At 37.6% G+C, this 24260-nt stretch overlaps 1 protein-coding gene across 2 annotated transcripts in view; it reads right to left on the bottom strand.

Annotated features, from left to right (window-relative positions):
• Positions 1-24260, bottom strand: part of CPSF2 (cleavage and polyadenylation specific factor 2) — a 35929-nt gene that overhangs the window by 4263 nt on the left and 7406 nt on the right. For both annotated transcript variants that reach the window (XM_074327026.2, XM_019745310.3), the window contains 13 exons: positions 20034-20215; positions 18839-18998; positions 18655-18760; positions 17536-17665; positions 16764-16879; positions 15322-15509; positions 14345-14635; positions 6921-7021; positions 6379-6579; positions 4373-4525; positions 3074-3299; positions 1671-1970; positions 347-481 (listed from right to left, as the gene is read on the bottom strand). In XM_074327026.2, the coding sequence (XP_074183127.1) occupies positions 347-481; positions 1671-1970; positions 3074-3299; positions 4373-4525; positions 6379-6579; positions 6921-7021; positions 14345-14635; positions 15322-15509; positions 16764-16879; positions 17536-17665; positions 18655-18760; positions 18839-18998; positions 20034-20182 (2256 nt within the window). In that variant the 5' untranslated portion in view covers positions 20183-20215. The remainder of the gene's footprint in view (positions 1-346; positions 482-1670; positions 1971-3073; positions 3300-4372; positions 4526-6378; positions 6580-6920; positions 7022-14344; positions 14636-15321; positions 15510-16763; positions 16880-17535; positions 17666-18654; positions 18761-18838; positions 18999-20033; positions 20216-24260) is intronic.

Here is a 24260-nt window from a genome sequence, read left to right as displayed (position 1 = left end):
AGTACATTTTCTATCGATTAATATGCAGACATAATAACCAAAATCTATTAACTAGATTACTTTAGGATAGGTCAGGGAATGGGTTGTTCTGATTCATGGAATGTGGATATAACGTTCAAGTCATGAATTTTACATAGACATATAAATGTCAGAGAATTCAAATACAAATTTACAATAAAATTATATATCACGTCTTTGAGTCACTTTTATAAGTCTTCAAGGTCATCATTATGAATATAATTACTGATTTCCAGTTCTGTGAAATTACCAATCAAGAACTACAGAATTCAAAATGACACAACCTCAGAAGCATTTGTTCAGTTCAACTCTTAGTGAACATACTTACTCTTCGGACAGCTACTTGATTGTTGCAAACAAGTACACCTCCTACAAATTCGGCTTGAATCCCCTCCCGTAAAAGAACTTGTTTGAAGTCTGATAGTCTTGGTTCGTTCATAAAAACTGACTGATGTCCAGGAACCTTAGATAAGGTTAAAAGGGAAAGAATAACTTCAAATAGAATACCAGGCACGTAGTTGTACTGAATCAAGTGAAGTAACACATGATGTTTAAGACATTTTCTATTATTCCCTGAAGTCCTTTGACAGATCATTTCAAGACTGTAAATCACATTCCAACTTGTTCCGAATTTTACCTCATTATTTAACATTAAAAAGCCCTTCACATCTCTGAATGTTTCACAATCAATTTTATTAGTCATGCCTCATAATAAGAGAGAGGCATTTGGCAATGCTATGCTCTTCAATCACCCACCTGCCTAACGGGTCAACTAGAGTGCCAGTAGGCAGAGCTGAACCAAAAATTTTTTTTGGTTCAGATCCTAGTCCTTTGCTTAGTTCAGAGGATAATTTTCTCCTGATCCCACTCTGCTTTCCCTCCTCCCTCCGAGCAAATGCAGTGGATGCTATGGGTTTTAGAATCGGAGAGGCAAGTGGTTCAAACAAATGCTGCTACTCTGAAATTGCTTTGAAGACTGCTGGCCTTAGTACAGAGAGAAAAAGATTCTAACTCCTCCTCCCAATTCCAGGAGTAGTACTAGAAGGGAATCCAATGACAGAGGCTGTCTCTCTAGTCTTATTGCCTGGAAGGTCTACACTTGACCTACATATGGGACTCTTATAGTTTTAATATTGTTATACATTAATGACCTAAAACCCTTGCTAATTAAGTAGATGGCTCTTGAGAACATGCCAGTACTAGACTAGAATTATATCTATACTTAAAAGATTTCTAACCATAGGTGATTTGAACTGAATTGACAGCAAACACAAACTGGAGCGCAGCAGTATGACATACTTAGAAAACGATAAATCTCCCGATTAGAAGCAAGCAGGTGATCCTCACAATCATCAAACTTAATATTTAAAAATCCATACTGAAAAAACAAGTCAATTAAAAAATCATACAAAAAAACACAATGAAACAATTATGTATCTTATAAGAAGATCTCCTAAGGTTTCCTTTAAGTTGTTATTCCCTAGCCGTACAGGATACACACGCACACACAGAAACATAACTTTGAGTAATCTTTTTAAAAACTCCAACATCAGTCTACATGTGACACATATTTGAAATGGTTAAAAACGTAAAAGGAAAATTCAAAGGATGACAAATTGAGGAAAAGAGAGAAGCAGCACACGCTTTCTTACCTCATTCGGCGGCAAGGGTTCCAAAGTAGGAATGATCTCACTCTCTTCACCTGTTTCTTTCTCATCATCTCCAAACAGACTTTTCATGGCCTTCTGTTGTGCTATCACGCTAGAATCTGAAGGGGCGTCCACTTGCATTTCTGAGTCTTCTCCATCATCCTTTAGTTCTCCTTCTTCTAAAATAACTCCTGTGTCCACTTTGGAAACTCTCATGTCTAAGACACCATCTATCCAAGCTAATTCCGCATCTTTTGCCTTACAGAACTGAAGGGAGCTAACAAGTGAGTCTTTTAATCTCACCTAGAGATGCAAAGCGGAGAAAGAGAAAGAAAACCCACAGAGTATAAATTAACTAATATAACCCATTAGTATCATTTTCTAACTCTGGTAATATGCACATATTAAAATTTGAAACTCCTTCACTCATCTGATCTTCATCATGACTGGTAATGACCTAACGGCCTGTAAGATCACTGGGCCGCTGTCTCCTTTCCAAAGTGAAGGTTCTTACCCCTGCCTGCACACTGGGGTAACATGGCAATTTGAAAAAAAAAAATGTATCACTGCCCGGGCCCCACCTCCAGTGGTTCCCATATATATAACTAGTGAGATGACCAGAGCACTGACACCTGACTCCCTGACGCTCCCCAGATCATGCGCACGTGCAGTTGAGGTTGAAAACCACTGAGAAGTTTCCCTCTCTAATACCTGATGCTACTTGAGGAGCACTGAGTTCCTTATAGTTTTCTAAATACACCATGTAGTTTCACACCTTCATATTCTTGGAACGCTCTTTCCTTTGCTCTGCCCAGAATGACTTTTCTGCCCAAATCCTAATCCATTTTTCCCAAACAAATACAGACAACACTTCTGCCTTAACTGACACCATCTCTCAATGACAAATAAGAGGTGATCAATCTCTCCTCTATTCCTGTTTTCTGTGCCTACCTCCATTTTTTATTCAAATAGGAGAACCCTGACATCTGTGAATTTTTATAAAACCTTAGAATTCTTGAACACTCACCCTTCCCTCACCTGATTGCTTTTGCAAATGCTGTTTCCTCTGCCTTCCTCGCTCTTTCCTATTCTACACACAACCCTGACAACCCAGCTGAATATCCTGTAGGATTCAGCTTAGTTATCATCACTTCCTCCGGGAAATCTTTTTGAAACCTCCAAATTTGGGCTGGGGTCTTCCTCTATACTCTCGTAGCATCCTGTACTTTCTCTATCAGAGGTGTAACAGTGTGATAAATACTATTTCCCTGTATAAGCCCCACAGACTATAAGATCTGCTAGGGCAGGGGACCACGTCTGTCTCACCACTGCATTCCTAATGGATGTGTCCCTATCTGCGACAGAAAGCACTTACTTCTGTGTGGCTCAGATGCCCCCATATTTACCTGGTAGATGTGAGTCTCACTAGTGGCATCCACGGTTTCATGGAGCTTTGGCATGTACACTTTAATATCTTTCCCGCCAAAAGCGCGGCAGCACTCTGCAAGATCCTGACTGGCCTCTGGTGGCCCGTGGACAATGATCAACTGTCGTGGTTTCATCTGATTAATGATCTTTTTAATGGAATCCCCATCGGAGCGTCCTTCATAGTCTATGTAAGTAACCCTAGCTCTGTAATAGACGTGATTATTCAAGCTTACTTTTCTGAACCCAAGAAACATAATGGGAAATATTTTATTTCATCACATCAAAATTAAAGATTTTCATAAATGAAGTAGACGATGAGCAACTCTTATAACACAATGGGAGACGACATTTATTTGCATTGTCTAAAACCAACCAGATAATACCCAGAATATATATCCAGTGAACCTGTGCAAATAAAATCTAACAAAAAGGCAGCAATCCCTAGAGAAAACTGCTCGAAGGACATACACATAGACTTTACAGAACAACCAACAAAGACGGTAACCAGCATTTGAAGAGATAATCAAACTCAATAAGAATCACAGTAAAACAAATTTAAACAATACCGATACATTATTTTACACTGATTGGACTAGAAAACATTAAAGAGTTTACTAGATAACATCAAATGTTGGTGAGAAAACAGAGACGAAGGAAGCCTCCTGGCTCTGCTAGTGAAATATAAACTGGTGCAGCCCTTCTGGAGAGAATTTTGTGATACTGTTAATACGCATTATTTAGACCTTAGCTATAGCCAAGAATATATACTAAGTGATATCACTAGACAAATAGTTTTGAAAAATTCCAAAATGATGATTTACTAATGTTATTAACCATACCAAGTAGAAAAGGAAAAAAAGGTTTCTTAACTACTTCAGATCAAAATAGTATTTTTAAGATATAAGCCAGTAGAGGTGGCTAAATCAAGGAGTATATTTTATGAAGCAAGCACTTAGGAAAATTAAACTTGTGAATTGTGTAACATCTCCTGCTACTAGACATACTGAAAAGGCCAAAAAGCACGTTTCTTCATGTAAGTGTACAATATAATGTTTAACCCTCTCCTCACCGCCAGTTCAATTACTTTGGCATTCAAACAGTATTAATGAAGAGAAAATCCCACCATACTTCATAAGTCTTTACGTGGAAGAAATTAAATTTTAAAAGGACAAACTCACTAGAGGATATTCAGAAATTTCACATTTGAAACAATTTAAATTATGTAATTCAAGTACTTGAAATTTCATGTATATTGAAAACGCAATGAAAGCACTTACTTTATTTCAATAGACTCGGTCATGGAAATGCACTTCGTGGGCACATCAGATAAATCCTGATCCATGGGCTCATCTCCGTTTGTCAAGCCAGATTCTAATTTGCTTTTTTCTTCTTCAGTGGCTTGAAGTTCTGGCACTAAGAAATCCTCTGGTCTAAATAATAAGTCTCGGATTATAAGCAGTAACAAGCAAGCTAATATTATGTAGAACTAGTAGATTGCCTAATTTGTAGACCCCTTACCTATCTCAAGATTTAAATACACATTTGATCCAAAGCGAATGCAACTTCATTGTATCAATGACAGATGACGGCATATATGCCCTTCATGACAGTCAGGTAGCTCTTTAACCACATCCTGCGGGCCAGTGAAAGGGCCCAGACACATCATTAGAAGGTCTTATGATCTATTATAAGATCTATTATAACCTGGCCCTGCATTTGTTTCAACAATTCTTTTTCTCAGTTTCTGTGGTTTGCTTTGCCAACTCCCAATTCTTACAAATCTCAGGCCTCCTTTGATTTCCTTAAGACCCCCAGTTATTCCATACCTGCCCAAAGAAAGCAGATAACTCTCCATTTGCACATTACCAAGACTGAGATACAAAACCATTAGCTACCTCAAAGCCTTAATCTTTATTTCAACAAACTATTAACACATCTATCTTCCCATTTTTACTTATAATATCAGAGAGAGTTGTATGTTAAAATTAAAAAACAAATTTAAAAACTTTGCTTTCTCTAACCTCCTCTAATGGCCTATGCTGCACCCCAAATCCACTCACACGCCTCTCTGAGAATCCCAGCCTCTGTTACCCAACACCCAGATTGTTGAAGCAGCAGCTTAGTCCCTGGAGTCCAATATCTCCAACTGTAATCCACATAATAGCAGAAGCAGTAGCAACCACTTAAAGTGCAATTACTATGAGTCAGGTTCTATGCTAAGTGCTTTAAAAACACAACCTCATTTAATTCTTACCCCATTTTTCAGATAACGACATTGAAACTAAAGAGCACTGTACATATATGCTAAACAGATTGGCCACTAATTAAGTGGAATGGTAAGCAAACTCATCAATGCTTTTAGATTGTTATTTTTCCTCTCTACAATTTTAGAGGGCCAAGTAGAGAGTGGAATTTTCCTAATTAAATCCAAGAGTGACCTAAGTCCACTATTTGCTCAAGCTAGCATGATGAAAGCACAAAGAAAGTACAACAGAGGGACCTGACTGCTGGGGTAGCAAGAAGAAACAGGACAAGTTTCCAGTAGTTTGTGAGGCCGGATTCCCACCTGGGGTGGGGAGGTGGAACCAGGCAGAAGGAAAAGCATAGGCAAAGGCATAACATGAAAAAGCTGAGCAGGAAGAAACTGAGAAGGCTGGTACCACCAGAGAGAAGAACGCACACTGACATAACAGAAGTATACAGAAACATAACAGAGAAGTAGGGAGAAACCAGGTCGTGAAAGACACCATGTGCTATGCTAAGGCATTTGACATTTACCTAAAAGAGGCAGGAACCCTCAAGATCTTTATACAGGGTAGTGATGTTTTAGAATTTGAGATTAGAACATGTGATTTCAGCTGTTTTACTAAAGTGGGTATAGATTTTATAGTTTTTTCCATGGTTCTATCCATGCTATCTCGTATTACTCTTGTAACCCGTTTCCCAAACTTAACCACCCATCAAAGTTCTTCCTACTCTACATCTCTCTCCAATGCACATCGCTTATTTCTTTTTAAGTGGGAAAAAACATCCTGATCATCCTTTTAAACCTTTCACATACTAATACAACTACCAGCTTTCCTTTAACATTAATTTGCTAGATGTTCCTTAACCTGTCAAGTTTTACGTTTCAAACTACAAGTCTCCTACATCTTTCAAGTCGAGGGCCTCAGAAACTAACAAAGTCCATGATGACCAGAAAGACCAAATGCACCAAGCTCAAATGATAACACCGTTAATACCTCTAATCTGTAAGAAAGAAAAGCTCGTTATGTTCACATACTTGATAATTTCTCCATATTCATCCCATTTAATTCTTTCTTCTGGGGCAGGAAACATAGGATAGGACTTTTTAGCCTGTTTGAAGAAACTTCCTTTACGACTGCCTTCACCTTTCATCATCAGGTCGTGCTTTGTCTTATGAGCCGATGGCTGATCAATATCTTCCTCAGCATCACTCTCATCACTGGAATCTATATCGGTCCTGGGATAATTTGGGGACAGATAAAGGTCACAGAGTCCCCAAAAGATTTAGAATTAATGTTATAAAATTACTTTTGAATACTGAATACTAATTGAAGTATGAAATAATTAGCAATATTAATGGGTTGGTATTTTGTAAGATATACTATTAACTGCCAGTTAATAAATACTTGTTAATATTAGCACTGAAAGAATTTGGTATTCAGGCATCATTTGTAAGTATAATGAAAGCAATTAAGTTAAAAGACAAGTTAAATATTTTCAGTTAAACGTTTTTGTCTTAGAAATCAGTTCTACTCAAATTGCATATATAAATTAATAATCTGTCTGAAAATAACTTACTCTTTTGACTGCTCAAGTTTTTTAGCAGCTTCTTTCTTTAATTTCTCTTTTTCCAAGTATTCTTCAAGTTCTTTCCCTTCAAGCTTCACACGTTTCCTCAACTAAAGAGAAACAGCAGACGAAAGGAAATATCAATATTAGCGGCTTTACGGCAGTGGGGTGTGACATACATCACATCTCTGAATTGATTCATCATCTTTAAATTTTCCTCTGAAATTATTCAAATTTCCATTACGTGCACTTACCGATCCTACTTAGATTAATACTAAAATTGATCTGTCACATTTCTAGGACGGGTTTAATATAAACCAAACTGGTTAAAAAAACCACCAATCAGAAAAAGAAAATACTGATAAATATTTTTATAATTTGGTAGATGAGGCCTACACATGACATAAAACCCAAAAGCCATACAGAAAAAGATAAATAAATATGGCAACATGAAAAAAAAATTGCTTTGACATTTTAAATCTTTTAAAATTAAAAGAAACTGAAAAGATTATTTGCAGCCCTATATGATTATCAGAAACTACTTTTTCCTAAGACCTCTTCTAAATCAGTTAAGAAAAAGATGATCAACACACCAAAAAGGACTACACACACACACACACACACACACACACACACACACACACAGAGGGTGCAAAAAAAAAAACGTATACACATTTTAAGAAAGGAAAAAACTGTATTAAAATTGTAATACTCAATATATACCCATAATAAAAGATAAATACAAGTCACGTTTGACTTCTGCAATTACAAGAGGTGCTCAAAGTGGTTACCATCAGTGTAATTTTAATACAGTTTTTTCCTTTCTTAAAATGCGTTTACATTTTTTTGTCACCCTCTGTGTATGTGTGTGTGTATATATAATATATAAATATATAAAAGTACTTTACAAAATAAAAACAAATAACTAATAACCACGAAGACATGCTTCATATCATTAATGATTTTTGAAAAATGCAAAATTTTAAAAATGCAATGCCAGTTTTTAATCTGTGAGATTGGCAACGCTAACTACTATATGGGAAAAAGGGTACCTTCATACACTGTCTATGGGAAAATTAGCACAACTGTGTTAGAAGGCGATTTGCCAACATCTGAGAGTAAAAATGCGCTTGTCATTTAACACAGCATTTCTATTTGTACAAATTTATCCTGCTGAAACAATCACACAAACGTGAAAAAAAATACACTGAAACAACATCTCTGATAAAAAAAAACTCTACACAACTTTAAAAATCCATCAACACAGAATGGTTAAATCAGTAGTTCTCAAATTTTTTGATATCGGGATTGCCTTGGACTCTTAAAAATGACTGCAAACCCCCAAAAGCTTTTGCTTTTAATATTTTTAAAATAAAACATAATTGACATGTAACATTTTATTAATTTAGGTGTACAGGGCTTCTTGTTTTTTGTAGGTTATATTTGTCAATATTTACCACATTAGAAATTAAAACTGAAAAATTTTTTAAATATCAATCTGTTCATTAAAAAAGAATAAAACCACTACAGGTTAATAACAATATCATATTTTTACAAAAGATAATTGTATTTTCCAGAGCAAACAAAAATTGGCAGGAAATATATTATTTTACATTTTTGCAAATCTGTTTAAATGTCTAGCTCAACAGCAGACAGCTAGATTCCCACATCTGCTTCTGCATTCAATCTTTTGTAATATGGTGGTTTTGTTAAAGTATATAAAGAAAATCCAGCCTCAAACCGATGTATAATTAGAAAAGGAAAAATATTTAAATATGAATATTTTTCTGAAGAATAATTCTTTTTATGAATATTCTTCTTCATATTACATTAAAACTCAAAAAGTGGTAGTTTCTTAAAGGTTAGTTGTAATGTAGAATCTGAAACCATACCAATAACTTTTCATACTCTGTTATATGAAAATTTACTGATTTATTTTGCACTTTGAATGGATCTTTTATTCATGCATAATTTTGTAACATCATGCATTGGTTATGTGGAAAATATTAGATCACCAAGTTACATAGATCTTACAAATGTTGACAATATTTGAAAAAATCCCATTTGCAAATATCACCACCAATCTCATCAGAAAAATCTTTTACGTTTAAGCTGTCAATTTCACAGTGATCGGTGTAAGTCTTCTAAAATTCTAATTTTCACTTGAAAGTTTGAACTTTATCAAATTTAAACAATAAATGCTATCAATCATTTTCCTTAAGGTGACCAGCTCAATTTATTCATTTTTGAGAAAATATCTGCTAATTATCCAAGTCTGAATAATCATTGTCATTATTTAAAGTAAAAATGGTGTTCCGAGGAAAAAGTGGCTAGTTCAACTCACAGCTCAAACAATTATACAAGTGGTTTTCTTCAAGACAACCACTATACTTTAGTATGCAACACAAGTGCTTTATACATACTTCCCATCGTTACCCAGATTACTAAAGAAATCTTTTACTGAAGAATTTAGCAAAATTAATAACTTTTACTGCTTCATCAAGGACATTCATAAGTGAAACTGACTTTTTTTAAACAAATGTGTGGAAATGAAAAATGCAGTGACCACTAGTACAGTTTGTGCCACTGCCTTGATTTATGCTAAGGTACCAGCCCTTTACCTACCATTGCTTTTACTCATCAGTATAATACATGTAGAACAGTGAAAAGACAAACAATACCTTAATATTATTATGAAAAATAATTTTGACCTTGTGGACTAACTGAAAGGGTCTCAGGGACACCCCGGGACCCCCACACCATATTTTTGAGAACCACTGTATTAAATAACGACAATACATATATACAAGGTATTATTATAACATTATTAAAAAGAACTCATTTATTCAAAAACATTTGAATGTTTATAATATACCAAGTAATATGTAAGGTAAATTTGTATCTACTTACACTGTTCAAGATTCAAATGAAAACAGCTAGTTTCAGAGTATGTGGATAATTTGGTCCAATTTCTTTTTTAAAGAAGCATATAGATATTGTATGTGAATAGAAAAAAACTGAGGTCATACATGCTTCAAAAATGTCAACAGTCATGAAAACTAAATGCAATGTATAACCCTGGATGGGATCCCGAACACAAAAGGAAAGGGTAACCAGAAAGGACGGTGTTGGGGCAGCAGTTAGCAAAAGGTGAGCGGGGTCAGTGGATGAATTGGTAGCACGATATCAATGCTTAGTTCCTTAATTCAATGGATTACTACGGTTTTGCAGGGGAGCGTCCTTGTGTTTAGGTAATGGACACCCCTGTGTTGAGAGGGTGGTATATCCGCAGTTTCAAATAGTTCCAAAAAAACTAATATTGTGTCTATGTGTATATAACAGAAGTGATAAGGCAAATCCAGTAAAATGTTGACAGTTGGGGAATCTGGGTATACTATTTTTATAACTGTTCTGTTAACTTTGAAATCATTTCAAAATAAAAAATAACAAAAAAATTAAGCCCAAATCAAGTGATTCTACAGTATAGGAGGAAGGAGTGAGATACATTTCTATTGGGCATCCCACATATGCCTAGTCGCTTCCTTGAAAATAAGTTTCGTTTAGAAAGGGGCATTATTTTGCTTTATGATACACTACTGGGAACTGAAACAGATGCCTGTCTTCCCCCAAAATACATTTTACCAGAACATTTACCACATAATTTAGTTTACGCCTGTTGCTGTAATAAATTATTTTTCATTTAAGATATCTGAAATTAATGGCTATATTCAGAAACAGATTTCTAGCATAATCAACCCTAAGATATTTTTTTCCTACTCCTTCACTGTATTACCTCCAAGTTATTCCTTTTCCTAATCAAATCTATTCCAATTTATTAAGCCTTATTCATTTACTATCCTTGCTCTTTCTAAATGAGTCTAAGACTTGACTCAGGAGAGCAATACATGTACATGAAAAAAACATCATACATAGTAGTCTTGTCTAATATGATCAGAAATCTGGTTTACTACATATTCACTAATTCGGTCATTCCTGAATCCGACCAACACACTGCTGGAGGAACTTCAATGTACTCTGTGTGCTAGGGATTTAAAAGAAAACAAGATCTCTTTTCTCATGAAACTTGTATTCTCGTTGGTAGTGGGCAGAGCAAGACAACAAACAAGAAAAATATCAGATGGTAATGAGTGCTAGGAAAAATAACAACTAAAGGTGATGGGTTGGCAGCTGCGTAGTTAGATTGGTAGTCAGAGAAGGCCGACCTGAGCAGGTGACCTTTGAACTGAGACGTGAATGACAAGGCGCCAGCCAAGGGCAAAGCTGGGAAAGGACACGCCAGGCAGGAGAAAACACCTAGTGCAAAGATTCTGATGCCGTGTAGCAATGCAGAGCATAGAGAGAGAGGAATGCGCGAAGGTCAGAAAGGTGGTTAGAAATCAGATCATGTGGGTCTTCAAAGCCTGGGGAAGGAGTGTGGATTTCATTCAAAGAGCAGAAAGAAGCCGTGGAGGGTTTCAGCAAGGGAGTGACATGAAATGAATGTTTAAAAGACGCCTTTGGGAGCTGTTGTTCAATGGGCCTAGAGTTTCAGTTTCACACGATGTAAAGTGCTCAAGAGCTTCTGTACAACAGTGTGCCCACTGGTAATACTGTTGCGCTAAACCCTGAGAAATGGTTAAATGGTAAACTTTGTGATGTGGTTTTTACCACAATAAAGAGAGAGAGAGAGACAGAGAAAGACCGAGATCTCTTTGGCTGCTATGAGAAGAAAGGATTATGAGAGTATAAAAGTAAAAATAGAGAAACCAGTTAGGAAACTACTGCACAGGAAACTACTGGCAAAACCATTTAGGACGGGCTAGGATGCTGGCCGGGATGATGGCAGTGGAGCTGGAGAAAGGTAGGCAGTCTGTATCTGGAGGTTAAGCCAATAGGACTCGTGGCTAGATTATGGGTGTTGAGAGAAAAGTAAGGAATTGGAAGTAAGTTTCTGCTCTTCTGTGTCCCTTGGAAGGGACAGGGAAGATCAGAAACGGGGCGCCTGGGGTACTGCTAGTATTCTATTTCTTGATCTAGATACAGGCTAGAGTAGAGAAGCGGATTCAATTTGTGAAGTCATCACAGTGTATGCTTACAACATGCACACTTTTCAGTGTATATTACACTTCAATGAACATTTTTTTTTTTTTTACATTAAAAGTTTTATTGTTAGGAATTGGCTTAAATGATTATGAGGGCTGGCTAGGCAAGTTGGAAATCCCTAACCAGGCCATCAGGAAGGGCAGAATGGAACTCTCAGGCATGGGCTGAAGCTGCAGTCCACAGGTGGAATTTCTTCAGGATATTTTTAAATTTCTGTATTTTTGGCTTTAGTGAATAGGTGGAACGTGCTGCTGTTCTCTGAGATAAGGAAGACTCAAAGAAGGGCAAGTTTGGGAGCAGAGGAGGAGACACAGTAAAAATTGTTTTGGATGTGACCAAGTAGAGAAAAAGGGATAGAAAATGGATAGAAAAGGGATAACTACAGAAGAAATATCCCTAACAAGGTAGGAAGGGAAAGAATCCTGAGCGTAAAGTACTCCCTATGAAAAAACCCAAAACCTAACATTTCAAGTTTCAGCTACGAATGTCATTTTCCTTTTTTTCAAACTTAAACCTCTTTTAATACTGTTTTATTAATTTCTCACATGGCATACCAGCCTTAATTGAATTTCTAGTAATGAATATTGCCTCATATAGTATTTCATATTTGATGAAAGTATTTCAAGTATTCAAGTATTTCTGAGTTCTTTCAGCTTTCTAAGCTATTAAATAGCCCCAAAGACAGCATTTTACTTTGGTATGCTTGCTCTGAATCATTCTTCAACAGTCTGCTTTTATAGTGAATCTGGATCAGATTTGTTTTTCTTATGTCCAGTTAGTAACAAACCCTTACTACTCACTCAGCTTTTAACAAACTAAACATTCCTTAAAATGGCTGCTATGAAGACAAAATGAAAAGCAGTCATCTAAAACTTTGCACAACCCCGGCAATTATCAACCCACTCAGTATCAAGTTTTATAAACTTTAAGTTAATGATACTAGTTTCGGGAAAATTGGTAGATTTGATGGATTGGTTATCAGCAAAATGATCTTTTGGAATCTTGACTATTTAACTAATTGTCTTGCTCCTGTAACAGGAGACAAGGCAAAGAATGCAAATGCAGGAACAGGTCAGGCAGTCAGTGGTGAGGAGATGAGGGAATTCCTGTCTGACGACTCCCGCTTCTCAGTTTAGTTGGAAACAAGGTCACGTGCAATGGGTGACGACTAAGATGGAGTTGTAGGATTTTTGAGAAGAAACAAGATGTGAAATTGTCTTACTGAAGTGTGCGAACAGGAACAGCACACAGAAGGCTGCGTGCTAGTACTGGGTGCCCTTGTGAGATGTGAGATCATGAAGGTGAAGGAAACCCTGTCCACACAGTAGTGTGTTCAACTCCAGTAACATAACGTTGCTTGGGTATAGGCTCAAATTAAGCAAACGGTTTGACTAAAGTCAAGGCTTTGCTAGCTGAGTACAATAACAGAAAGGGGGGTAAGAGAGCTGAAGGTGTTTGCAAAATGATGATGGACCACGGACTCAAAGTTGGAAGGGCAACGGACAGTAAAAGGGGTGAGGGTCGTGAACTCAAAGTCCCAATGGGAGCGAGACACTGCTGGAGCCATATGGCAGCCATCGAGAAAGCCGGCTGTCAGACCCGAGTGGAATGCCTGGGGCAGAGATGTGGACACTGTTCCATCAGCACAAGGTTGAGGGCACAACTGAGGGAAGGGATGCTGGGGCGGACTGGAGAAATTCACTAAGAAATAGAGTCAAGAAACGGAGAGGGCCAAGGAACCGCACAGACATGAAAGCCAACATCATCCAGAATGGAGTCCAGAGGACGAGTGGGCAGGAAGGCTGTGAACCAGGGTGCGAAGTCACTGTTGAATGACAGAGAAGGACCAAGAGATGGGTAAATGTCAGGAACAAGGAGGGGTTAGCGTATTGTCAAGTCTGACGCATGAACTACATACAGAGGGAAGAGAAATGGCTTCAAAGCTGCAATATAGACCAAGAACACCTACCCCACCCAAAGCACATGCACCGTGAAAGAGAAAAAAAGAGCATCTACCTGGGAGGGCTACAGGAAAAAGAGTGTCAGTAGGAAACAGCCGGATTCCAATTACAGAAAGGAGAGAGACTGAGAAGACAGTGTAATGTATACACCATCTGGGTGTGGTTCTAGAGGGTACCATGGAAGGGTTCAAAAATGAGAATTTCCAATTAAGGAGTTCTGACATTTGTGCAATTAAAAGCTCTCCACTGTTATTCTGATAAAAATCCTGAAAAAGTTTCGAGTTTTCTTTTTGGTCACTGATTTTTATACATCACACATACTGTATCCCCAAAACAGTGTTAAGATAAAGTTCACACGCAAGTGCTTACCTCTATTTCTGTAACTTTTTCAGAAGGATTATCAATTAGGAAACGTGCTAAAGTCCCAGGAGTGGTTCTGTAAGTTAGAATGATTGAGTTCTTGGGGTCCTGACACCATTGAATAAAGAGATCCCTAGAAAATCCGCATTCCAAGTCGGGTTGGCTGGCAAGGACCACTTTCGGGCTAGGCACTCGGGCCAAGTCAGAAAGACCATGACACAAAGAGAGGTGGCGAAACTGAAATGGGTTATTTCTTTTGTCTTCAAAACATCTCATCAGTTTATCACTCATCCATTCTACCTAATATAGGGGGAAAGATGACAATAATTAGAAAATGCTATATTATAACTTCAGTGTATTTTACAACAGTCCAGAGGTCAAGTTCTATCTTAAGTCTTGCTCCCCACCACTGGTTGCTTAATTTGTATTATTTTGACAAGCAGCTTATTTTCTGCCTCTGTTCCCCATTAGATCCTGCCACCCCAGCGTTCATCCCTAAAAACCCAATTTTGCATTATGTTTCACTTAGACGTTACCTTAAATCTATTAAGAAGGCCGTGTGTAGGTTCTAAATGAATATCTTACTCCAGAGATTGCTATTTCAAGGACAGGAGCTTATTCACAAGGACGAGAAAAATGAATTCTAACATTTATATCCTATAAGGTTGGTTCTATTTTTGTCTCCATTTTACAGATTGTGGTAGTAAGTGTAGAGGAGAAGCAACTTGCCCAATCTATAAAATGGGGGGAAAAAGAACCTACTTCATAGGGTATGTAAGGATTAAATTACATGATACACATAAAGCACGAAGAACAGTTAAGTGATTAATGATTAGCTTTTATTACTATTGTCATTATCATGATCACCACTATCACCATCAACCTCATCAACAGAAAAATAAAACCCAGAGGGACATTCCCATATTGTTTCCATAAGCCCAAGCTCTGTAGCAAACTCCTTTATTACAAATAACATGAAAACAAACCTGGGACTTAGAAAACTCCACCACATTGTAACTGACATTATTCAGGAGTGCCAATGAGTAAACACCCAATCCTGCATCTTTCGTTCTCCAAATCTGATCCAGGAGTTGAGCAAGTTCCAAAACTCTGCCTGCGGTGTCCACTGCTATTAATACATTTCCATCACCTCGAAGTGTTTCCAGGACATTTGCTAGAAAACAAGAATGTAAAATCCCTATAGAACATAACAATACTTTGCTACAAAATTGAAAGTAACTTTATCCCCATGTTTTTACTATAAAAACTGTCATTTATAAATAAGCAATTATTGGGCCAGGTACAAAACAAAAGAATTTCATTCAAATGATGGCAAATGTTTTTTATTCGGTGAATGTATCTTTCTAGGAGTGAAAAACAATGCCATCAACTCTCAATTTTTTTCATTGAAAAATTATAAATCAATGGTTTGTTTCCAACCCTTCCAACCATAGTACACATAGAAAATGATATTTGTACAGTACACTGGGAAAATTGAATGAGTAGGACAAATGCAACCAACCTGGGGTTTCCAGTTTACTCCATTTCACCTGTCCCGATAAACTTCACCCGATAAACTTCATTGTAACTCCCAAATTTACACACACACACGCACATACACACTAGTACTTTATTGTAATACATGCTTATTTTAAATGTATGTATGTCTGTAAAATATTGACCATATTCTCTTCCAACAAATGTATCTTTATAAATAGATTTGAATAGATGTCCTTGCTCTAGATGAAAGTCTGCTTGAAAATATTTGGTAAAACCAAACTCTAGCAAAAACAAGAATTGAAAACCTTCTTAAAGTTAGTGTAACATAGTATACGAGTTACAACTTTTTTAGTAGCTGGACGAAGGCAGTGGTTTCAAACATGTTTAAAAGTGGAATCCAACTTTCCCTGTTGAAATCCCCTGCAGCTTATAAAAACCGGAAGGTAAAGCCACTCAAGACAAAGCAGAAGCAATGAAAGGTGACACAGAGGCACCTCATTAGAACCAAGGCTACTAGATAAGAGTGTAAAACACTCAACACCAAAATCAGTGAGCTATTGGCACCCTCATTTATCTCCTTTAGTCACTTTTCTGTTAAAGTATAAATATTTTTCTAATAGATTTATGTGAGATTTTTATATATTTTGTCATTCCCTGGATATTTATCAGTGTGTGCCAGGGAGAGGTAGCTATGTGCTGAGGCAGGGAGAAGCCAATCTTTTCGCCTATCCCATAAAAGTTAAATTCAAACCAATTAGAGCATCTTTTTGTACAAAATATGGATATAGCTGCATAATATTTTTTCAAAAATAATGGACTTAGCCAATCTCTTATGACAAGAAAAGTGTTAACCAAAACCGAATAAACAGTAACTCATACTACCGTGCACTTCCACAGCTCTTTAAAAAGGACCTTATGTAACACATACTCAGAAGTTGCTCGTCTCTCTGTTTTCTCCTCGGCTGCACATACGTGGCATTAAATGAATCTGTGATGAGTAGGGAGGGTCTGCTTAGCATTTCCAGGGAACATCCATTTAAGTGGCTGTAACAAAGTTGACGAAGAGAAATATTTTATATCAATTCAAATAAACAATAGCTTATCTTACCTAAAAAATAAGAACTTCTTTTGTAAGGTTCTTCTTTCCTCTAACTATAAAAGTATACATACATGATCACTGATAAGAAAATCTGGTAAATTAAAAAAAAATTAAGATCTTCCAGAGTTCCAGATTTACCATCATTCAGATATAATCGATATAATATGCTGTGCATACAAACTGAAGTATTTAACATTAAACTATTGTGTCTCCTTTTAAAGGGAGTCTGACTTTAAATATATTTATATTAGATGGTAATACTGACTTTACCAGAGAAAAAAACAAAAAAAACAACAAAATCACAAACTTCCTTTAAATAGCAGGTCAGTGCATATATAGTTTGATGTACAAAAATTAATCTCCTTTGCAGCATCTCCAGGGAGATATTGTTTTAGAGAGGATACTAACGTGGACATTTCAAATATATCTTTTATCTCTGATATCGTGATTTTCCTTTACAATGCAAACAATTACGTAATTTTGAAAATATTCACTATTTGGTGCTTTTGAATTGCTCTAGATTTCTCGTCTAAACTTTTCCCTCCAAAGTACAAAGTAACACCCATTGCATTTTCGTTGGCTTTTCTCTTGCTATACCTACATCTCCCTCTTGTGGTTGAAGTCAACGGCATACACAATTTCTTCTTCTCCATCTTTGACTATTTTCCATATTGTTCCACCGATCATGTGACCAGCTGGCAGAGGTGTGATGGACAAGCCATGGCCTTTTCCTGTGTCAACAAGATAATGAGAATACTCAGATTTCTTTTACAACCCTAAAGAAAGGTTATTTATTGGTAAGCTATTTTTTAATAGGTATTTCATACGATGACATAAAATTCAGAAGTGAAAAGGCATACAGTGAAATGCAAGTCTATTCTCCTGTCCCCCAGCTACTCCATTCCCTCATGGAGGCACATACTCGTGTCATTTTATGATGTATGCTTGAAGACATATTTGTGCTTTTGAATAGGAGGCTAGAGACTGGACTTAAAATTACTTTTACTGTTAAATTACTTAGTATGGATTAATAATTTTTATATTTATATTACACACACATTTATCAAGTGTTTCCATTTTTGCTAACCTCTAAACTGACCATTCAAATCTCATTACAGTAAAGAATTTATCCTACAGAAAAACTAAGTACAAGCAAAACTGATGAGACCATTCATTGAGATTCCACTGTTGCACCATTTTTTTAATGCCAGGGTTCACATCTGAAAATCTTTAATACAATTCTCTGTAGATGATGAATATATACTTAACACATGCCTTCCTGACCTAATTAAATAATAATCATTTTAATGCTTGGTCCTAGAATTCAGTCATTTTCTACTCTGTGCCGCGATAGCACTTCATTTACTTCAGTCACTATGTTTAGTCATCTGAGCTACTTTATCTCCTCAATCTAATGAAATGGTGAGCTCCTCGAAGGACCTGCCCACATCACCTCTGTGCATTCTACACAGTAAACCCAAATAAGTCTTTTCCAAGTGAAACGGGAAAAGGCCCGAGTTGTGAACATTTTGTGAGTACTTCGTCTGGAATAGTTTAAAATCCAGAGGATGTGGGGGAAGATCAGAGTTCTTATCAAAAAACGCTAATTTTGTATTCTTCACAGCATAGTACCTACAATTTTTACTACAAATTCCCCTTGTACTTTTCAGTAGGTTAAATCCCATTAGTCCAATTATTTAAAACTGGAAACATTTTTTACCTTTCAAATTCACAATCTGAGAGAATTTTAACTGCTGTATTTTATCAAAGGCTGCATCCACATCATCTAATGTAAAGAGTGTAAAATCTTCTGTATTGTGTCGAGACTAAAAGAATAACACAAGTAAAAGGTTAAAAATGATCACTGCATGAGTGTTAAAAAATTTTTCAATTGCTCCAATTACCTGATAAAGATCATACATGAACATCTGTCCCATTTTATAAACAGGAATGGTTGCATAGATAGCACAGTTCAGACCCAACTTTCCGACGGCGTACGGGAGGGCACCGAGATGGAGGGGGTCGGGGTGAGACAATAGCACGGCATCGATCTGGTGAACGTGCCTACAAGAATGCAAGTGAAATGACTTTCTCAAAGCCTGTTTTAAGGATAAAGGCAGGATACTCAAAACTAACTCACCAATCTGAGTCCTCTCAATATTCTGAAGACTACGCTGGGGTAAAAGAGCAAAACTAAGAACTGAAAAGTATGAAACCTATGAATTTCAATTATTACCACCCCTGTCCTGCATAGATATCAAAATTATGGTATCAGTTGCATGTAAATACACGTAGACAGTGCATAGAACTTTTAAAAAAGAAAAGTAAAAGAAAGCAAAACAGTAGACACCACATTGTAAGCTGATTTCAAATGGCTACCTTTTATACTATTAAATAGTATAACTAGAACTCAGCTTGAAATTTCAGAAATTAAGGCGGTGATATTTAAATGGCCACATATTTATTACAGATTTTTGTCCCTGCTTTTTATCATGACTGACAGCACATTCTTTACAGTAAAACTTCAATTTCAAAGCATATGCTCTCATTGACAAAAGAAATTAACAAGAAAAATCATTTTTTAAAAGCTCTAAGTTTTTTAAATGTTTAAATCCTGTTCCCTTCCGTAATTAGTACAATACTGCAAATATAACTGAATTTTTCTTTGATGGGTTAGTATCCCTTTGTATCTCATGGTCATTATTCTGAGCACCAATTCTCCATGTCTATCATCAAAAGACACAAAAAGTAAGCTAAGGTCCTCTGGCTACAGAACTTTCACATGGAAGGTATTTCCTCTCTTCGAATTCTTATAAACTTCATCTAGCTCTTTTTCAAAATAAGTGTGCAAACATTTCTACTGAGATCTACTAGCCAAGTAACAACGTAAGATTTTGCCAAATTTCAAATAACAGCTTATAAGTCAGTCAAACTTTACAAGTGAAAACAGTCACTATTTGGCATAAGGAAAACTAAGTCTTCTACTATAAACTAAATTAGAACCAAAAAAGCAAACACTGTGTAACATGAAAACGGTAATACAGCGTAGAAAAGAGAAGTTGATTTACTGAAAGTCTAGAAATAGTAAAAGTAACTTACTTCCTCAGGGAATCTATAATATCCATAGAAAAGTGCTCATCCCAGCCACAGTCCAATAAAAACCTAAACTCGTCGACTTGGAGAAGATAACAAAGAGCAGACTCTTCTTGAACCCCTGAGAGGGTAGTTAATTTGATTATGGATGTCATTTTTTTGGTCCAATAACAACAATCCAAAAGGTTCTTTCAAAAGAAATAAAAATATAGTTAAGCATAAAGTACAGTCTAACATACATAATAGACAAATTAAAATTATATCAAATGTCTAAGTGGGCAGAAATTCCATAGACACGGAAAGCAAACATTTTAAAGACCCATTTCCATCACTGCCAAGTTTACAAGTGCAAGCATGATCTTGTTTACAGTCTGTGGCTCCCCGCTGCGCTTTGATGAAAAGTAGTGGACTTTGGAATCAGACAGACCCAGATCTGAATCTACTCCTCTGCGGTTACAGACAAGCTAATTCACCTTTCCTAACCCATGTATCCCAGTCTATAAAACATAAGGATTAATATATATATATCAAAAGGGTACTGGGATGCCTACTACTTATATTTCAAGAAGCTATAACGTGAACACATCTGTTGAGATTTAGGGCCTAGAACTAGAATTGTGTGCTATTAAACAGATGTTATAAAAATATTCACTAACAAGATACAGCTCCACAGAAACATTCCAGATCTAAGCTCCTTAAAATAAATGAGCCTTTCCCGGCTAACTATGCAAGTAGGAGAGGTCACTGCACACCTAATGGTCTGTCACCGTCCGCCCAAGGCTGTATCAACAAACTAAGGTACACTGTCCCCCGTCAGGGGGCTAATCGCACGACACCTCCCAGCTTGTTCTCCTCAGCCACAGCCAAACCTCCAAGACTCCTACTTACCCATCATCACCGACGTGTACATCTGCTAGTCGGACACAACCACCTACCTCTTCTCCCTCCCAAGTCCCCCCAGGACACCCTCTGGAACTATGATTAGAGTCACCCGTTACTTCAACTTCTCTAGGGGTTCTCTTCACCTGCTTATTTTCAGAGATCTGGCTGTTCTCAAATAATACTGTTTCTTCTGCAGCCTTCTCAAGAGGCTTTTTCTCTTGTACGCCCCGTACCTCAAAAGCAGGAAGTATGGGTTCCTTGCTCCTGCCGCAGCTTCCAAGCTACGTCTTCCCCTTCAAATACCCCAGTCCCATTGAAGGTCATGTCACCCAGTTAGTTCACCATGAGCTTTCCTTCCTTCCTTCTCATTGCTGGCATCCATTCATCTGAGCTCACTCACTGAGAACTTTCGTTCTGACTCAGTCTTCCTTTCAGTAACTTCTATGTTGACCTTTAGTTCCTTGACTTTCTCAACTCCAGTAATCTTCATTTCACTTCAGCCCCCACCATCGTTTATACTCATCACTACCAGTAAGCGGCACCACTTTCAAAATGTCACCTTCAAGCCTCAATCTCTCACGGCCGACCACCTCACTTACTCTTGTAGTGTTCTCACTGCAAAACCCTTTGGCCTCACTGGTATCTCTAATCCACTGACGACTTTTTCACTACCCTCTGGTCTCTACTCATGTCCTCACTGTGGATCTATGACCCATCATGATTATGTTGCAAACACTCTCAAGTGTCTCGCGACTCTAGTCCCTCTCTGTGCGGGCCTAGCCAACCCCAACCCTGACGGACTCGTCATTCACTTCGTCTGTCTATCCCAGTAGCTGAACGTTGCCGGGGACGGGTGGGCAGGGGGGGGGGGAGATCACACAGCTGTGTGGTTTGCTCTTTAAATTCTTGGCCGAAGAACACAAACAGGTACTAAGTACTACCTATCAGTCCTATTTTTCTTAGTAGCCTGACTTTCCGTGTCTGAGACTATTATTTCACATCTCTTCTCTGCTCAAGCATCATCACCCCTCCCTCCACCCTGCTCTCAGCTGATAATCTCACCTCATTCTTCAATTAGCAAATAAAAGTAGACAGCAGCTCCTCATTTTCCAAATACCGTATCTCTTAACCTATCAGCATGTATACTCTTGTGTCTCCAGTATATGGAATAAGTAGCCCTGCTCTCATCCAGGGCCAACCCCTGTGTGCTCTGGATCCCTCTCTCCTGGCGGACAGACGCTCATCACTGTATCATCCACGTATCACTGATGTACCTTTCCTATTAGCATATACAGATACTCCCAACTTAAAGGAACCCTCTCTTAATCCTACCATCCCCTGCAACCACGCCATCATTTCTATGCTCCCCTATCAGAACACATGTCTCAGAATACTTGCCCATCAATGTGTCTCCATTTTCCCTTTCACACTACCAAATCTGGCATCTTTCTCCAACGTATCACTAGAACTGCTTTCATCAAGGTCACTGACAAACCTCTACATGACTTAAGGCAGTGGACATTTCTCTAGCCTCAGCTTATTAGAAATTTTGTTGTAGCATTCAATAAAATTAATTACTCCATCCTCCTGGAAACGCCTTCTTTTCTGCTTCTGTCAAACGCTCTTCTCGTTTTCCTTGTATCTAACTGCCAGTCCTCAATCTCCTTTGTTAATTTCTCTTTCTCTTTTCAAACTTCTAAATGTGGCGGTGCTTCATTTCCGCCGGCAGGACTTCTTTCTTTTTTCTCTTTGTGTAGTCTCACCCAGTCCTATAGCTTTTAGTATCGTTTGGTCTCTGATGGCATCATCCTTGATTCCTTCCTTTACTTTGCTTCCCAGATCTGTCTAATCCATCAGTAAATCCTGTATCGTAACCTCCATTATATTTCCCGAACTTCCTTCTATGTCCACTGTGACCAAGATCTCTAACTAGTTTGAACAAGGTGTGATCAAACAATACGGTGAATGTTTAAATTAAAAAAAATATATATATTACAGTAAAAGACACATTGCCATTAATCCTCCTCAAAATTCCCCCCCTCGTTTTGAACACACTTATCCCATTATTCGTACCACTTTCTGAAGCAGTTCTGGAAGTCCTCTTTCGTGAGTGTCTTTAGTTGCACTGTCATGGCTGCCTTGATGTCCTGAATCATTTTGACTTTGGGGAAGAGTCAGAAGTCGCATGGTACCAGATCCAGTGAATAAGGTGGATGAGGACACACCGCAATGTTTTTATTTGACAGAAATTGCTGTACCAGAAGCGATGTGTGACATGGAGCACTGTCATGATGGAGGATGATTTACAGCAAACTTTAAAACACACCTTCTCTCAACCGTAGCTCACACCTGACTAAACCAAACAAGTTGAAACTTGTCACACACTGTTACTGAGGTTCAATGTGCCGCCTCCCATATTGAAGATCCCTGCCTTTCTGTTGGATGGCACTCGGCAGCAGCATTCACCATAGTTTTTGATCACAGCGTGTCATAAAGTGTGTCACACATCGCTTCTGGTACAGCAATTTCTGTCAAATAAAAACATTACGGTGTGTCCTCATCCACGTTATTCACTGGATCTGGCACCATGTGACTTCTGGCTCTTCCCCAAAGTCAAAAGGATTCAGGACATCAAGGCAGCCACGGCAGCCCAACTAAAGACGCTCACAAAAGAGGACTTCCAGAACTGCTTCAGAAAGTGGCAACAATGATGGGATAAGTGTGTTCGAAGCAAGGGGGAGTATTTCGAAGGGGATTAATGGCAATGTATCTTTTACTGTAATAATTTTTTTTTTTAATTTAAACATTCATTGTATTTTTTTATCATACCTCACACATTTCCTTGCTTCAAATTTATTATTTGAGAGACGTTTTCTGATCACCCTAATGTCCTTCCCCACCTTAGTTACACCCTGTTGACATCATTCTATTTCCCTCAAAAGACTCAGTGCTTTCTACACTTGCTGTTTCTTTATTTACTCACTTTATCCATTCCCTTTTCTCCTTCTAAACCACACACTAGAATATGGACTCCATGAAAGTAGGGACCTTGTCTATTTGACCACAGTTATAGTCTGATGCCCCCACAGTGCCTAATACCGTGTTTCCCCAAAAATAAGACCGGGTCTTATATTAATTTTTTTTCCAAAAGATGCATTAGGGCTTATGTTCAGGGATGTCATCCTGAAGAATCATGCTAGGGCTTATTTTCCGGTTAGGTCTGATTTTTTTGGGGAAACACGGTACATAGTGGTGGGCAATAAATGCTTCCTAAATGAATGAATGAAGCACGCCTAGTATTAAATAAGCTTAGTGCCCTTATCATGCCATTAACAATTTCCCATTTATATG

This window comes from Rhinolophus sinicus, chromosome 3 (assembly GCF_057876585.1).
Source record: "Rhinolophus sinicus isolate RSI-liver-muscle chromosome 3, RSI-T2T, whole genome shotgun sequence".
In the NCBI taxonomy this organism is placed as follows: Eukaryota; Metazoa; Chordata; class Mammalia; order Chiroptera; family Rhinolophidae; genus Rhinolophus; species Rhinolophus sinicus.
This window is presented reverse-complemented; position numbering and strand designations above follow the sequence as displayed.